This window comes from Scylla paramamosain, chromosome 28, assembly GCF_035594125.1.
Source record: "Scylla paramamosain isolate STU-SP2022 chromosome 28, ASM3559412v1, whole genome shotgun sequence".
NCBI classification, from domain to species: domain Eukaryota; kingdom Metazoa; phylum Arthropoda; class Malacostraca; order Decapoda; family Portunidae; genus Scylla; species Scylla paramamosain.
In genome coordinates, this window is record NC_087178.1 from 17,852,251 (window position 1) to 17,866,852 (window position 14,602).

Genomic DNA, 14,602 nt, shown 5'->3' on the forward strand with positions numbered 1-14,602 from the left:
TGCTGGATGGACTGTGTAAGAATGTGGTGAAATGCGTGTAGGTGGAGGCAGGTGAGGACACGAGGGTGAGGGAATGATGAGAGTGGCGAGGGGAGGTTTATCATGGAGTGCCTTGGGAGGGGAATGACCATGGCGTGTATGGAAGAGGAGGGAGGGAGAGGGGAGCTGCAAGGCGGAATGCGTACTGAACTTTACTATTTTATTTACTGTATGTGTAGTGGAAAGAAGAGAAATTTTAGTGGTATGGAAGTTGTATGGAGTTGTATGAAGAGAAGTTTTGTGTGAGGGGATAAAGCGGTGTTTTGTATGTGTGGAAAGAGGGAAAAAAAAAGTATATTTTGTATGTGTGGAGGGGCTAAAAAACATTTCACTTTTACAGAAGGGGAACAAAATATTTCTTATATAAAGGGAAAAAAAAGGGCATTTCACTTATATGGAAGGAAAAAAAAGGGCATTTGAGCTGTATGGAGGGAAAAAAAAAGGAACATTTGACATTTAAGTTGTATATAGGGGTAGAAAGGGACATCTCACTTGTATGGAAGAAAAAAAAAAGATACATTTCAGTTATACAAAAATAAAAAAAAAATAAAAAAATACATAACTTGTATGGAAGAAAAAAAGGAACACGAGTTGTATAGAGAAAAAAAAAACGGTCATTTCAGCTGTATAAAGAGAAAAAAAGAAAAAATTACGCTGTATAGAGGGAAAATTAAGAGAAACTGCATGACTGTGTGTTTGGGTGAAAGGAGAGAGGTAGTTGGTGGGCCGGTTAGCCGAGTCGCAAGTTGAGGTGAGGCAATGTGTTACGTGTTCCTGCGGGCAAATATAACACGCAATATCGGGGTGTGTTCTAATCACGCCTCGTAAATCATTCTGCCTCCTCCGCTCCTTGACGCTTTCAATATCACCACTCCCACTTATTACCACCTCCATTTAATTGCAGCCCCCTCCCACCCCTCCTAGTGCCCCTCCTCCCCTACCCCTCCCCCTCCTCTCCCGTATTTATAACCCGAGCCTGCAACACCTGAACTAATTACAAGGCCACCTGAGAGTTAGAGTAATTACAATATATTTACGATCGCTGCTGCTTTCGCCACCCTGTCACCTTCATCCATATCGAACGAAAATAGACGATAATTATTTGCACTCGACACTCATTGATAGAAAAAAAATAAATAATGAATAAAAAGATACCAAGGAAAATTAAGGAGAGTCAAAATATCCAAAGTCTCGAAACAGCAAGTACAGAACATAACCATTTTTCACATCGACTTCTGAGACACTAAAAGAGGACAACCAGGAGAGGACAGCACGAAGATAAGATGGAGCCACTTTAACTTGTTTCCTGGGACCGAAATCTTGCGAGGAGGAGGAGAAGGAGGAGGAGGAGGAGGAGGAGGAGGAGGAGGAGGAGGAGGAGGAGGAGGAGGAGGACGAAGGCTCAGGAGGAAAGGAGGGAAAAAAACTTGCAGTCCGCCAAGTTGGCCTCTCCATTACTGTCCTCAAGTCGGAGGAGGAGGAGGAGGAGGAGGAGGAAGAGGAGGAGGAGGAGGAGGAGGAGGAGGAGACAAAGTGAGGGAGAGGAGAGAAAGTGAGGGGAAGGACAAGTGGAATAGCTGACAGCATGACAAGACGGGGTTTCGGAAAGAAAGAAAGAAAGAAAGAAAGAAAGAAAGAAAGAAGAAAGGAGAGGAGTGATGGGGAGAAAGGGAGAGGGAGGAAGGGAAGGCTTGAGAAGGACTATGTAGGAGTTTCAAAGAGCAAATGATGGACGTGGAAGAGGAGGAGAGGGAGAGAGGGAAGTGAAAGAGAGAGGAGGAGTCTGGGAGGGATTACAAGAGGAATGAGCTGGAAGAGGAGAGGCGACAGGAGGATGAGGAGAGGAGAGGGAGACTGAAAGGGGGGATGGAAGGGAGACAAAAGGAGATTGAGAGAGACGAAGAAAGACAGAGTGCGAACCAAAGGGAGATGAAGAGATCCACAAAAACATGGGTAAAATGATCAAGGAAAAGCAGGAGGAAAGTAAAATATATGATAGTGAAGAGCAAGAGTAAAAAATAATTAGAGAAAAGTAAAAAAAAAACAAAAAAGGAAAAGAAAAATCTACAAAAAATACCGAAAGAATTATGAAGAACAGAAAAAAAAAATGTAGATTGAACACAAAACAGTTAAAGAAAAAATCATGAAAGAAAATGTTAATAAAATGAATAAAAAGAAAAACTGATGAAATTGTACGAAAATACGAGTTACCACGGAAATAAAGAATAGAAAAATATGAAAGAATTAACACCAAAACAGGAAATTGAAAAGATAAAATAAAAACTACCAGAATAGAAAAAAAAAAATTCAAAATACCCAGAAAAAAAAAACTAAGAGTATTTCACAAAAGAACAGAGAAAGAAGAAAAGAAAGATGCATAAACAAAACTAACACAAAAGAAGAAAAGAAAAGAAAAAGAAAAGAAAAAGAAAAAGAAAAGAAGAAAAAGAAAAGAAAAGAAAAAGTAAAAAAGAAGATGAAGAAGAAGATCATTTGAAAACAGGAAAAGAACTTACAAAAAAATAAAATAAATAAATAAATAAAGACATGAACTAGCCAAGAAACCAAAAAGAATATGTGCAAGAAGGAGAACTAACACTGGAACAACAACAAGAAGAAAACGCAATGAGAAGACGAGAAAAGCAGAAAAACGCATCTTAACACACACACACACACACACACACACACACACACACACACACACAGGTACATTAGGCCAGGGTAGACAAATGAAGCTCTCACACCTGCCACCTTCCGGGAAAAACACACACACACACACACACACACACACACACACACACACACACACACACACACACACACACACACACACACACACATACACACACACACACACACACACAAACCCACAAAAACTCACCCTCCCAACAATTATTACCACCACCTACTGCTCTTTCCTCAGCTTTCAACACCGGGAGTGGCGCGGCACACAAATACAATCACTCATTACCAAACATTATCATTACTTCAAATTAAAATCTCGCGAGACATTAACTTGGCAAGATACTGATTTTTTTTTTTCTCTCCCCCTGAATTTTTGTTTCCCAGACTCGGTGCAGCAGTAATAAAGGTGCACATTAAGGCTAATCAGGTACCATTAGTCATCGCAGTGCAGGTGTGGTACAGATGTTGTGTGCCAGTGCCGGAAGAGAAAAGGTTAGCATGGCATTGGGGGCATGATAAGGGGAATGTTGTAGATGAGAGAAAAATAAAATAAAGGAAAAGAAAGTAGGGAGATGAGATGAGAGGGGAAGAAAAAGAAAGCTTAAGGGATGAAGGGAAATAGAAATAAAAGAAGAGAAATGGAGGTAAAAGAAGGGATAGGAAGGAAACAAACAGTAATCGAGGATATGATATTTGGAAGGAAAGGAAAGGGAAGGAGAGAACGATGAAATGGAAAGGAAAGATAAAAAAAGGAAAGATGAAGGAGAAAGGAGGGTAAAGGAAGCTTAAGCAGGGGAAGGGAAGGGAAGGGAAGGGAAGGGAAGGGAAGGGAATGGAAGGGGAAGGAAGGGAAGGGTTGGGAAGTGAAGGGTAGAGAAGGAAAAGGAAAGAGGAAAGAGATGATATGGGAAGGGAAGGAAAGGAAGGCAGGGCAAGAAAAATAAAAGGAACGGGAACGGAAGGAATAGGAAAGAGGAATGAAAAGAACCGAAAGAAGGAAGGAGGCAGGAAAGAAAGGAATAAAAGGAAAATGAAAGGAAAGGAAGGGAAAGGAAAAAGAGGAGCAGGGAAGGGGAAAGAGAGGGGAGAAAAAGGTAAAGCGAGAGGATTAAAGATCAGAGAGAGAGAGAGAGAGAGAGAGAGAGAGAGAGAGAGAGAGAGAGAGAGAGAGAGAGAGAGAGAGAGAGAGAGAGAGAGAGAGAGAGAGAGAGAGAGAGAGAGAGAGAGAGAGAGAGCGTTATGCAGTTTTCCCTTTCATTTGATAAGAGTAAGCTGTGTTTGTCTGTTAGCCAATCACTTTTCCCTCCAAACTCGTTATACACAAGTCAACGAAGCAAACACACACACACACACACACAAACACACACACACACACACACACACACACTGGTAAGAACATAGAAAACGGGAAACAAAGAAGAAAAACGCCCCGGGATAAAACATAAACGAGAAAAAAAAAAAATATTTACAATTTAATCCCAAGTGGTGAAGATATTGAATGAATTAATTGAATCAAAAGGAAACCCCCGCCTGACTGGAATAGGGAAAACGGAGTAATGAATGGGGAAGCTCGTTTATTTTTAAAGCTGCGTCCGCCGAACTTTACATTCCTGACCTTAAAGAAGAGAAAATAGAATAAGAAGGTAGAAGAGAAATAGATATCCTCACCTTATTCTCTTCCCCAAAGGAATTCCGCGGCTCACATTTTCTTTATCTTGGGTCTTTTCTCTCCTCTTCCTGTTCTCTTCTTTATTTCTCTTCTCTGGGCTTGTGCTTTTCTCCTTACTGCGTCTCCTTTCCTTTTCTGCACTTCTCCTGTTCTCTCTCTCTCTCTCTGCTATTCTCCTTCTTTCCCTTATCTCCTTATCGTCTAGGGATCTCCTCTTGTCCTCCTCCTGCGATGTTCTCTTCTTTTCTCCTCCTCCTGGTGTCTTTTCTCTAGCACTTCTTCTCTTCTCATCTATCTTCAGTCTCTCATGATCCGCGCGCCGAACTCTCTTCTCCGCCTCGAGTTTCTTCTCCCCTTCTCTCCTCTTCTCCCTGTGTCGCTCTTTGCTTCTCTCCTCTTCGCTCCGCCCGCCTTCCTTCACCGGAGAGCGACCTGGTGGAGAGAAACAAGGCGGTTAGTGATGGGTGTTGTTAAATTGTTAAATTGTTAAGTGTCTTAGGAATGTGGAAAAGATATCCAAGAAGAGGAAGAAGATGAATAAAAAGAAGAATAAAAACAAGAACTAGAAGGAAGGAAAAGGGAAGAAAAGAAAGAAAAAAAGGAAAGGGAAAGAAAAGAAAACGAAAGAAAAAGAAGAGAGAAAAAGATGAAGAAGAAGAAGCAAAGAAAAGAATGGAAGAGAAAAGAAAAGAGAGGAAGAATAAAAGAAAAAGGAGAAACAAAGCAAGGCACATGAAAGAAAAAAAGAAAAGGGAAAGGAAAGAGGAAAGGAAAGCAAAAAGAAAATAAAAAAAGAGGAGGAGGAGGAGGAGGAGGAGGAGGAGGAGGAGGAGGAGGAGGAGGAGGAGGTAGAGGAAGAGGAAGAGGAAGAGGAAGAGGAAGAGGAGGAGGAGGAGGAGGAGGAGGAGGAAGAGGAGGAGGAGGAGGAGGGAGGACGGGAGCCATTAAATTAAAAATATAACGTGGAATATGACAGTAAGGATTTATTAACGTTATTATTTACTTGTACAATGGCTGGACACAATAATGATAAACAAAATTAAATGTCACATTGTTTGGTGAAAGGCGATAGAGTGGTCTTGAATAAATGTAGCCTAAATTGAATTACGCTATCAACAAAGGGTTTTAACGCAAAGTATATGCAGATGAATGAAAAAAAAAAAATAATAAAGCTTTTGTTGAATCATGAATCACACTTACAAATACAAACAAAAAACAAAACAAAATATAAAATCCTTCGTGATATTTTCAATGAAGGAAAAAGGCTTCCTGAGTTAGAAAAAAAAAAAAAAAAAAAAAAAGGTCGAATTAGATTTAAATGAAAAAAAGTCTTCCTGAATCAGACATATAAAGGAAGCGGTCTTCACTCGGATCCACATCAATAAGAAGATCTTTTGAATCACTTAAATAGAAAAAAAATCTTTTGAATTATACTGAATATTATATATATATATATATATATATATATATATATATATATATATATATATATATATATTATAATATATATATATATATATATATATATATATGTATATATATATATATATATATATATATATATATATATATATATATATATATATATATATATATATATATATATATATATATATATATATATATATATATATATATATATATATATATATATATATATATATATATATATATATATATAATCAAATCTACAATAAAAAAAGAAAAACAAATCTTCTTGAACCAGACACATAGAAAAAGCCATCTTGAAAAAGATCTACACGAAATAAAATAAAAAAAATTCTTCCATCTACACCAAAAAGACTTCTTGAATCAAATCTACACAAAAAGAAAAAAAGCTTCATCGAGTCACTTCTTGACCCAGACGCGTAAAAATAAAAAAAAAAATAAAATAAAATAAAAAAAATGGCCCCTCTTGAAACAGATCTAAAACAAAAAAATAAAAAAGTCTAATACATCTACACCAAAAAAGACTCCTTGAACTAGATCCACACGAAAAAAAAAAAAAAGAGAAAAGAAAAGAAGATAAAAAAAAAAATCCTTATCGAGTCACTCACATTTCCCCAGCAGCCTCGCCTGACCCAGAAAGGACCCGTCAAGCCCCTAACTCCCGCCAGTCAGGTTTCCCCTTCAACACTATCACATTTTCTTTACGAAGTTAGCCAATACTTGAGGAGCGACTATACTAAACCTCCGACCACCACCACCACCACTACCGCTAGGATCATACGCTACCCTGCCTCTCTCCCACTCTCCCCCTCTCCCAGCCTCTCCCTCCAGCCCTACTTAGCCACGATCCCATTAACATTAGCCTCCTCTCAGCCCCGTCACACGCGTAATCACAAAAGTGTCACACATGCAAATTAAAGTAACGAGACTCGCTTTATTCACTTAAGATCTACGTCTCCATTATTTACTGCGCCCGCCATCACCCATTTTGGCCGATACGCAACGAGTCTTGGGAAATTTATGGAGGAGGTGCTGGTGGTGATGGTGGTGGTGGTGTGGGTGGGTGTGTGTGTGTGTGCTTGGGTGTGTCTGTGTGTGTGTGTGTGTGTGTGTGTGTGTGTGTGTGTGTGTGGTGTGTGTGTGTGTGTGTGTGTGTGTAGGTGGGTATGTGGGAGGGGGTATTATCTCTCTCTCTCTCTCTCTCTCTCTCTCTCTCTCTCTCTCTCTCTCTCTCTCTCTCTCTCTCTCTCTCTCTCTCTCTCTCTCTCTCTCTCTCTCTCTCTCTCTCTCTCTCTCTCTCCAGCAGCACAGAAATTAGTGAACGTGACGTGAATGTCGCGACTTTTTTACAAAATTAACTTCTGAAAGTGGAACAAAATGTGAAATACGAGGAAATTATGAAATTATATATAAAAAAACTGTATTTTATTAAGTCGGGAGAAATATGGATTTATTATTATTTTTTGCTAACGTGTGTGTGTGTGTGTGTGTGTGTGTGTGTGTGTGTGTGTGTGTGTGTGTGTGTGTGTGTGTGTGTGTGTGTGTGTGTGTGTGTGTGTGTGTGTGTGTGTGTGTGTGTGTGTGTGTGTGTGTGTAGCCCAAAATTACTATCATAAATAATAAAGAAGACTATATAACGACACACACCACCACAACCTCTCTTCCTCCTCCTCCTCCTCCTCCTCCTCCTCCTCTTCTTCTTCTTCTTTCCTCTCTTCCTTTCTCTACTACTTTCTTCCCACACTTTCCCTCCATCCTGACCATATTTTCCTTCCTTCATTTCTTCTCATCTTTCTCCTTCCTATATTTCTTCCCTTCTTTCTTCTCTTTCTTTTTCCTCTCCCCTCTCCCTTTCCCTGTCCTTCCTTCATCTTTATTATAAAATCTTTCCTTTCTCTCTCTTTTATCTATTCTTCCTTCCCTTCCTCCCTCTCTCCTTGCTATATTTTACTAATTCTTTCCTCTCTCTCTCTCTCTCTCTCTCTCTCTCTCTCTCTCTCTCTCTCTCTCTCTCTCTCTCTCTCTCTCTCTCTCTCTCTCTCTCTCTCTCTCCACTGTTGTCTCATTTTTCTCTTCTTTATTGTGGAGTAATATAGTTTCTTCCTTCCTTTCTTCCTTCTTTCCTTTAATTCTTCCTTTCCCCTCCCTCCTCTCTCTCTCTCTGTCCCTCCTCGTTACAATTTGTCCATTCTTTCCTCTTCTCTTCCTTTATTTTTTCCTTCCTATTCCTTTTCACTAACTTCTATTACGAATAATTTTCCTTCGTTTTTTTTCTCTCTCCTCTTTTTTAACTTTCCCATTTAATCTCTCTCTCTCTCTCTCTCTCTCTCTCTCTCTCTCTCTCTCTCTCTCTCTCTCTCTCTCTCTCTCTCTCTCTCTCTTCCTTCCTTCCTTTTAATCCTCTCTTTCTGTTTAATCCTTCCCACCTTTTCTATTTCCTTTCCTAATTGTTTTCCTTCTTTTTTCCTTTCATTATATCTGTTTTCCTTTATTTCCTCCTCTTCCTTTTTATCTGCGTTCTTTCCTTTTGTATCTCTATTCCTTCCTTTCTCCTTCTTGCATTTATTCTTCTCTTCCTTCTTCTTTTCCTCCTTTCTTTTTCTTTCTTTCTTCCTACGTGGCTTTATTTCCTCCCTCTCTTCCTCCCTTTCTACGTTTTTTCCTTTCCATACCTCGTTCCCTTCCTTCCTTCTTCCTTATCTCTTTCTCCCTCGTTCCTCCATCTATTTCTCCCTTACTTCCTTCCTTCCTTTCTTCCTTCGTGCAAGAGTTCCATTCCTTCTTTCTTTTGTCCTCCATTCATTCTTCTTTTTTCCATCTCTCTCTCTCTCTCTCTCTCTCTCTCTCTCTCTCTCTCTTACTTCCTCCATTCGTTTCTCCCTTGCTTCCTTCTCTCCTTCTCCCACCTCTCTCTTCCCTCCAACAAGAGCAAGAGGAAACACGAAGCAAGGAACAAGGGGGGAATTAATAAAGGGAAACAAAGTTAAGCCAACGGGGGAAAGAATGACAATGAGTGTCACGAAATTCTCTTCCCTTCACCTGAATAATGTCAAAAGGAACTAATTAGGTGACGGTAATTAAGCTGTTACCGAGCCCATTAATCACTAGACGTCTTACGGGTGCCTTCTCTCTCTCTCTCTCTCTCTCTCTCTCTCTCTCTCTCTCTCCTCTCTCTCTCTCTCTTCTCTCTCTCTCTCTCTCTCTCTCTCTCTCTAACCCTTTCCTAATCCCTCATGTACTCGTACTTTTTTAATCCGTCTCATTTCTTCAAAAACAACCTTATCGTGGTAAAATTCAACCCAAAATAACTCTCTCTCTCTCTCTCTCTCTCTCTCTCTCTCTCTCTCTCTCTCTCTCTCTCTTACCCTATTCATACTACAAATCTACCAAATCTATTCCCTCACCCTGAAAATGAAAAATCGAACTTATTCACCCTATCAGAATCGACCATAGCACTTCTCTCCCAGCCTACCTAAATATATTCGCTCACCCTACCAATGATTTCGACCGTATCGTCTCATTCACCCTTTTAAAAGTCGACTATAAGATATATCCTCATCCTTCAAGAGTCGACCAAAAATATTTCTTCACCCTAAAAAGACCAAAATTAAATGTTCACCCTATTATTATCAATCAAAAATGACTAATTCACCCTAAAATAGAAGACCAGAAATAATATTCTTACCTTCACCCTTTCACACTAATTTAACCTCCTTACACGACGTGCACCCTAAGCATCACCCTAACCGTACACTCACCCTACTGAAACACCCTAAAATCCTTTGCTCTATCAACCCAACTTAACCTAATGTGTGGTTGTTAGCTAGTTGTGTGAACGAGTGAATGAGCGAGACTTGTGTGAGGCATGAATACGTGTATGAGTGAACGAGCTAGGCTTCAGTCATACGTGTTAAGTGGAAGTGGCGCGGCCTGGGCGCCGGGAGATCACCTACCTCCAGCCTTCTGTTCACACCTTCTGTGAATAAACACCTGCACTGTTACCTGCGTTTCCTGTGCCCCTGCTGGTCAAGAGTCGAACATGGCGCAGTGAGTAGGATCAGGACAAGGCTGCAGTGGGTACGGCGCAGAATGGAGAAGCAGTTGGAGGCGCTGGCTGCCCTGCTAGCGCGACAGTCGGAGCAGAGTCAGGCTCGCGAGGAGCGTTTAACCCAGCTGCTGGAGAGAGTGGGGACACAAGCTCCCAGTCGCACCACGGCGAGCAATGAAGGCGAAACCACAGCCCGCAGCACGTCTACCCAGGGCGCGAGGTTCCCGACGTCCGCCACCATCATTCCTCACTTAACGGCGTCAGCATCATTACGTGAGTTCGACACGTGGCGCCATAAGTTTGAAGGATACGTAACCCTCGCCAGGATAGACTGTCTCTCCCTGGCTGAGCAGAGGGCGGCACTCGCTGCTGTCCTAGACGACGAGTGGACCCGTACACTTCGCTACGGGATAAGCTTACCGAGAGACGCGGAGTTAAGAACCATCCTCGATGCAATGTGTGAGTACCTGCGAAGCCAGCGCAACATCATCATGGATAGAAGAGACTTCTACTCCCGCGTGCAAGAAACGCAAGAAGGTTTTGACGACTTTTTATGTGCTGTAAAGGAAATCGCCAATTTCTGTGACTTTTGCGACCAGTGCATAAACCATCAGCTGCGTGACAGAATTGTCGTTGGGACACGAGACGAAGTGGCTCTGAAACGCATGCTGGAAAACAAGAAACTCACCCTTGAAAACGCCATAGATATTTGCAGAGCATCAGAGAGCGCTAACCAGTGTAGTGCAGTACTAAGGGGCGGCTCTCACTCTTCGAGCCATGGTGTGAACGCTGTCTCGAACTACAGGAAGGGCAGTTTCGGGGGCTCAAGCCCCACGGGCTGTTATCGTTGTGGCAAAGATTGTCGCAGTGACAAAAAGGGGATGCCAGGCAATAGATAAAGTGTGTCGTAACTGCGGGAAAAGAGGGCATTTTGCGAGTGTATGTCAGCAGACAGTGAGGAAACGACGAGGAGCTTCGAGGAGTTCCTCAACTGTCTCTCCTCATCGCGGTGCAGGCCCGAGGCGGGGAGCCAGTGCCAGTGTATACCAGCTCTTATCAGGCGTATACACAAAGACGGTGACGGCACGACCTGCGCCCCAGGTGCTCATTACCGCCACACATCCCGCTGGAAGAGACAAGATTACGTGGACTCCTGACTCTGGGGCCGAAACGACCGTTATTGGCCTCGACACGGCAACACTCCTTGGAATCCCGCCCTCCAGCTTGGCGCCCGCTGATGGTGATGGACTTTATGCTGCCGGTAATCACCCCCTCACCTGTGTAGGAACTTTCTCGTCGCACTTGCAACTGGGCGACAGGGAAGCTGAGACTGTTGTGAGCGTGGTGAAGGAGGTGAAGGGGGCGCTGCTTAGCTGGTACGATTCCATCGCTCTCGGAATCCTCCCCGAAGATTTTCCGGCTCAAATCCGACCGCTACGCAGGGAAGAACAGCACACCGGCAACAGCTCCATCAAGTACCCGACCGCCTCGCAGCCACCTCTATCTACGCCCACAGAAGTGATCAGCTGGCCTCATTCCTACGACCCAACGCCACAGCAGCGTGCGGGGCACGCTGCTGCTGTGATCAAGGCCTTTCCCAGCGTCTTCGAAGCAAAGGAAGGTTTACGTGCAATGGCTGGTGGATCCTACGGCATGGTGCCACCCCATCGTGCCTGTCCCAAAAAAGACATCTGGTGTAAGGCTGTGTGTTGACCTGACACGACTCAACCGTTACGTGAAGAGGCCCGTGTATCCAGTGCGCTCACCTCATGACGCCATCGCCTCGATCGGGACCGGAGCAGTTTGGTTCACCACTCTTGATGCCAAGATGGGGTATTTTCAAGTCCCCATTAGAGAAGAAGACCAGGATTTAACCTGCTTCATAACACCTTGGGGTCGGTACAAGTTTCGGCGAGCGGTTATGGGTCTCGTCTCGTCTGGAGACGAGTATAACCGTCGCGGAGACCAAGCTCTCGGCGACATACCTAACACCATCAAGATCGTGGACGACATCCTGGCCTATGACTCCACCTACAGTGCGCACTTAGCCCATGTCATTCAGATTGTGCGGCGGTGTGACCAGCACGGCATCACTCTCAACCCACAGAAGTTTACATTCGCGGAAAGAGTGGTAGATTACTGTGGTTACTCTGTTTCTGGACAAGGCTACACGACAGACTCAAAGAAAGTTAAGGCAATCTCTGACTTCCCACGACCACAGCACATCACCGACTTACGATCATTCATGGGTCTTACAAACCAGCTTGGAAGCTTTTCTCCTGCTGTGGCTGCAGCTGCACAACCCCTCAGAGATCTCTTACGCCCGAAGAACAGTTGGTGCTGGTCTCCTAACCATGAAGAGGCGTTTGAGAAGGTGAAACAGTGTCTCGTCAGCCCACCTGTCTTGGCATACTTCGACCCATCATTACCAACGATGCTACAGACTGACGCCTCAAGGATGCACGGATTTGGATTCGTTCTCCTGCAGAAGCACAGTGACCAGTGGAAGATGGTGCAATGCGGGTCAAGATTTGTTACAGACACAGAGAGCCGCTATGCAGTAATAGAGTTGGAAATGGCTGCAATCGTCTGGGCAGTCAGGAAATGTGGCACCTACCTGAAAGGACTCCCTCACTTCGATCTAGTGATCGCCCTTCCGCCCTCGGCGGAAGGGCGACCACCGCCCGCTGATACCTCTCCTCAATAGCAAGTTGTTGGGAGAAATAGAGAACCTGCGGCTGCAGCGCATGAGGGAGAAGCTTGCTCAGTATTCTTTCACAGCAAGCTGCAAAAGGGATCGACACACTGTGTGCCCGACGCCCTCTCACGTGCTCCAGTACAGGACCCAGTGGAGGAAGAGGATGCTGCTACTTCTGGTGACCTCGACCCTCTCCACTCAGCGGTCATCTCAGCGTTATCTGCCACCAATGAGGACGGCGTCCGCTTAGCACCACTCCAGGATCAGACTGTGGAAATGGTACGTGCCGCAGCAGCAAGAGACGGGGAGTACTGCTTGCTCAAGAACGTCATCATCGAGGGCTTCCCTGATCATTGCCACGACCTCGATCACCGCTTGCGTACGTACTGGCCGGTGCGCAGTCTGCTGGCCGTAGACGACGACCTGGTGGTTTACGGGCCGAGGCTTCTTATTCCTCACAGCCTCCGCCGAGAAACACTAGAGCGACTCCATGACAGTCATCAGGGGATGGAGCGCACCAAGCGACGGGCCCGACAAACGGTGTACTGGCCTGGTATGGACAGAGACGTTGAGAACGTCGTTTCTGGATGCTCACTATGCCGTCCACTCCTACCAAGCCAAGCCAACGAACCTCTCTGGCAGGACACGGACACACCCAGCAGGGTGTTTGAGTCAGTTTCTGCAGACTACTTCCACGCAGCAGGCCGTACATACCTCGTGTATGTAGATCGCTTGTCTGGGTGGCCTCACGTGTCTGCATGCTCACGTCCAGCATCGGCTGATCAGCTCGTTCGTGTCCTTCGGGGTGTGTTCGCCGACACGGGCGTGCCTGTTCTCCTGAGGACTGACGGTGGACCGCAGTTCACTTCTTCATCGGTACGGCGCTTCCTGGCTCGATGGGGGTGGAGCATCGTGTATCTTCACCTCATTATCCACGCTCCAATGGTCACGCCGAGGCAGCGGTCAAGTCCGTGAAGAAGCTGATCCTCACGACCACACAGCAGGGACACCTGGACGAGGATGCGTTCGCTCGCGGGTTGCTGGAACTGCGCAACACTCCGAGGGCGGAAGGGCGATCACCAGCACAAGTCCTCTTCGGTCATCCTATGAGGTCCTGTGTCCCGGCTCATCATCGCTCATACGCTCAGCAGTGGCAGCGCGCTGCTGATGAGTGCGACGCCAAGGCAGAGCGACTGAGGAAGAAAGCGAAACTTCGCCACGACGCGTCCGCCCGTACTCTTCCTCTCCTGCACCTCGGTGGCCACGTCGACGTTCAAGATCACACGACAGGCCTCTGGGATCGCCTGGGTGTCATCGTGGCTGTTGGGCGAAGGAGAGACTACCTCATCAAGATGGGCAGCGGTCGCGTGATGTGGCGTAATAGAAGACACCTACGCCCACACAGACCTCTTGCTCCCCTTCCTGTCGAGCAGCACACCGCTCATGGCGGTGCAGCGCTTCAGCATCAGGGTCACGAGGAACACCACCATCCCGGCAGCCCGGAGCATCAGGGTAACGGGGTACACCGTGGCCGAGAGCAACCAGAGCGTCGAAGCAGCCGACAGCGTAGGGAGCCGAGACGACTGCAGGTGCGGTGGCACCGTAGCACCTACGATTAGTCGTACGTGTTCATTGTACGCTGTGTTTGTTTTGTGTATATGTACCGTGTTTTCTGTACTTCAATCATTGTAACTTTGTTTCATGTGTTACGGTAGCCATAACAAAGATAAGGAATCTTCCTTATGTCTCGGGGGAGGTGTGTGGTTGTTAGCTAGTTGTGTGAACGAGTGAATGAGCGAGACTTGTGTGAGGCATGAATACGTGTATGAGTGAACGAGCTAGGCTTCAGTCATACGTGTTAAGTGGAAGTGCGCGGCCTGGCGCCGGGAGATCACCTACCTCCAGCCTTCTGTTCACACCTTCTGTGAATAAACACCTGCACTGTTACCTGCGTTTCCTGTGCCCCTGCTGGTCAAGAGTCGAACACCTAATCTCGCCCTGCAGAATATCACCC

At 45.0% G+C, this 14,602-nt stretch overlaps 1 protein-coding gene across 4 annotated transcripts in view; it reads right to left on the bottom strand.

The window, feature by feature from the left end:
• The window catches only part of LOC135115030 (serine/arginine repetitive matrix protein 2-like), a 258,581-nt gene that overhangs the window by 27,553 nt on the left and 216,426 nt on the right, over positions 1 to 14,602 (bottom strand). For all 4 annotated transcript variants that reach the window (XM_064031462.1, XM_064031461.1, XM_064031460.1 and 1 more), the window contains one exon: positions 4,393 to 4,825. In XM_064031462.1, coding sequence (XP_063887532.1) covers positions 4,393 to 4,825 — 433 coding nt within the window. The remainder of the gene's footprint in view (positions 1 to 4,392; positions 4,826 to 14,602) is intronic.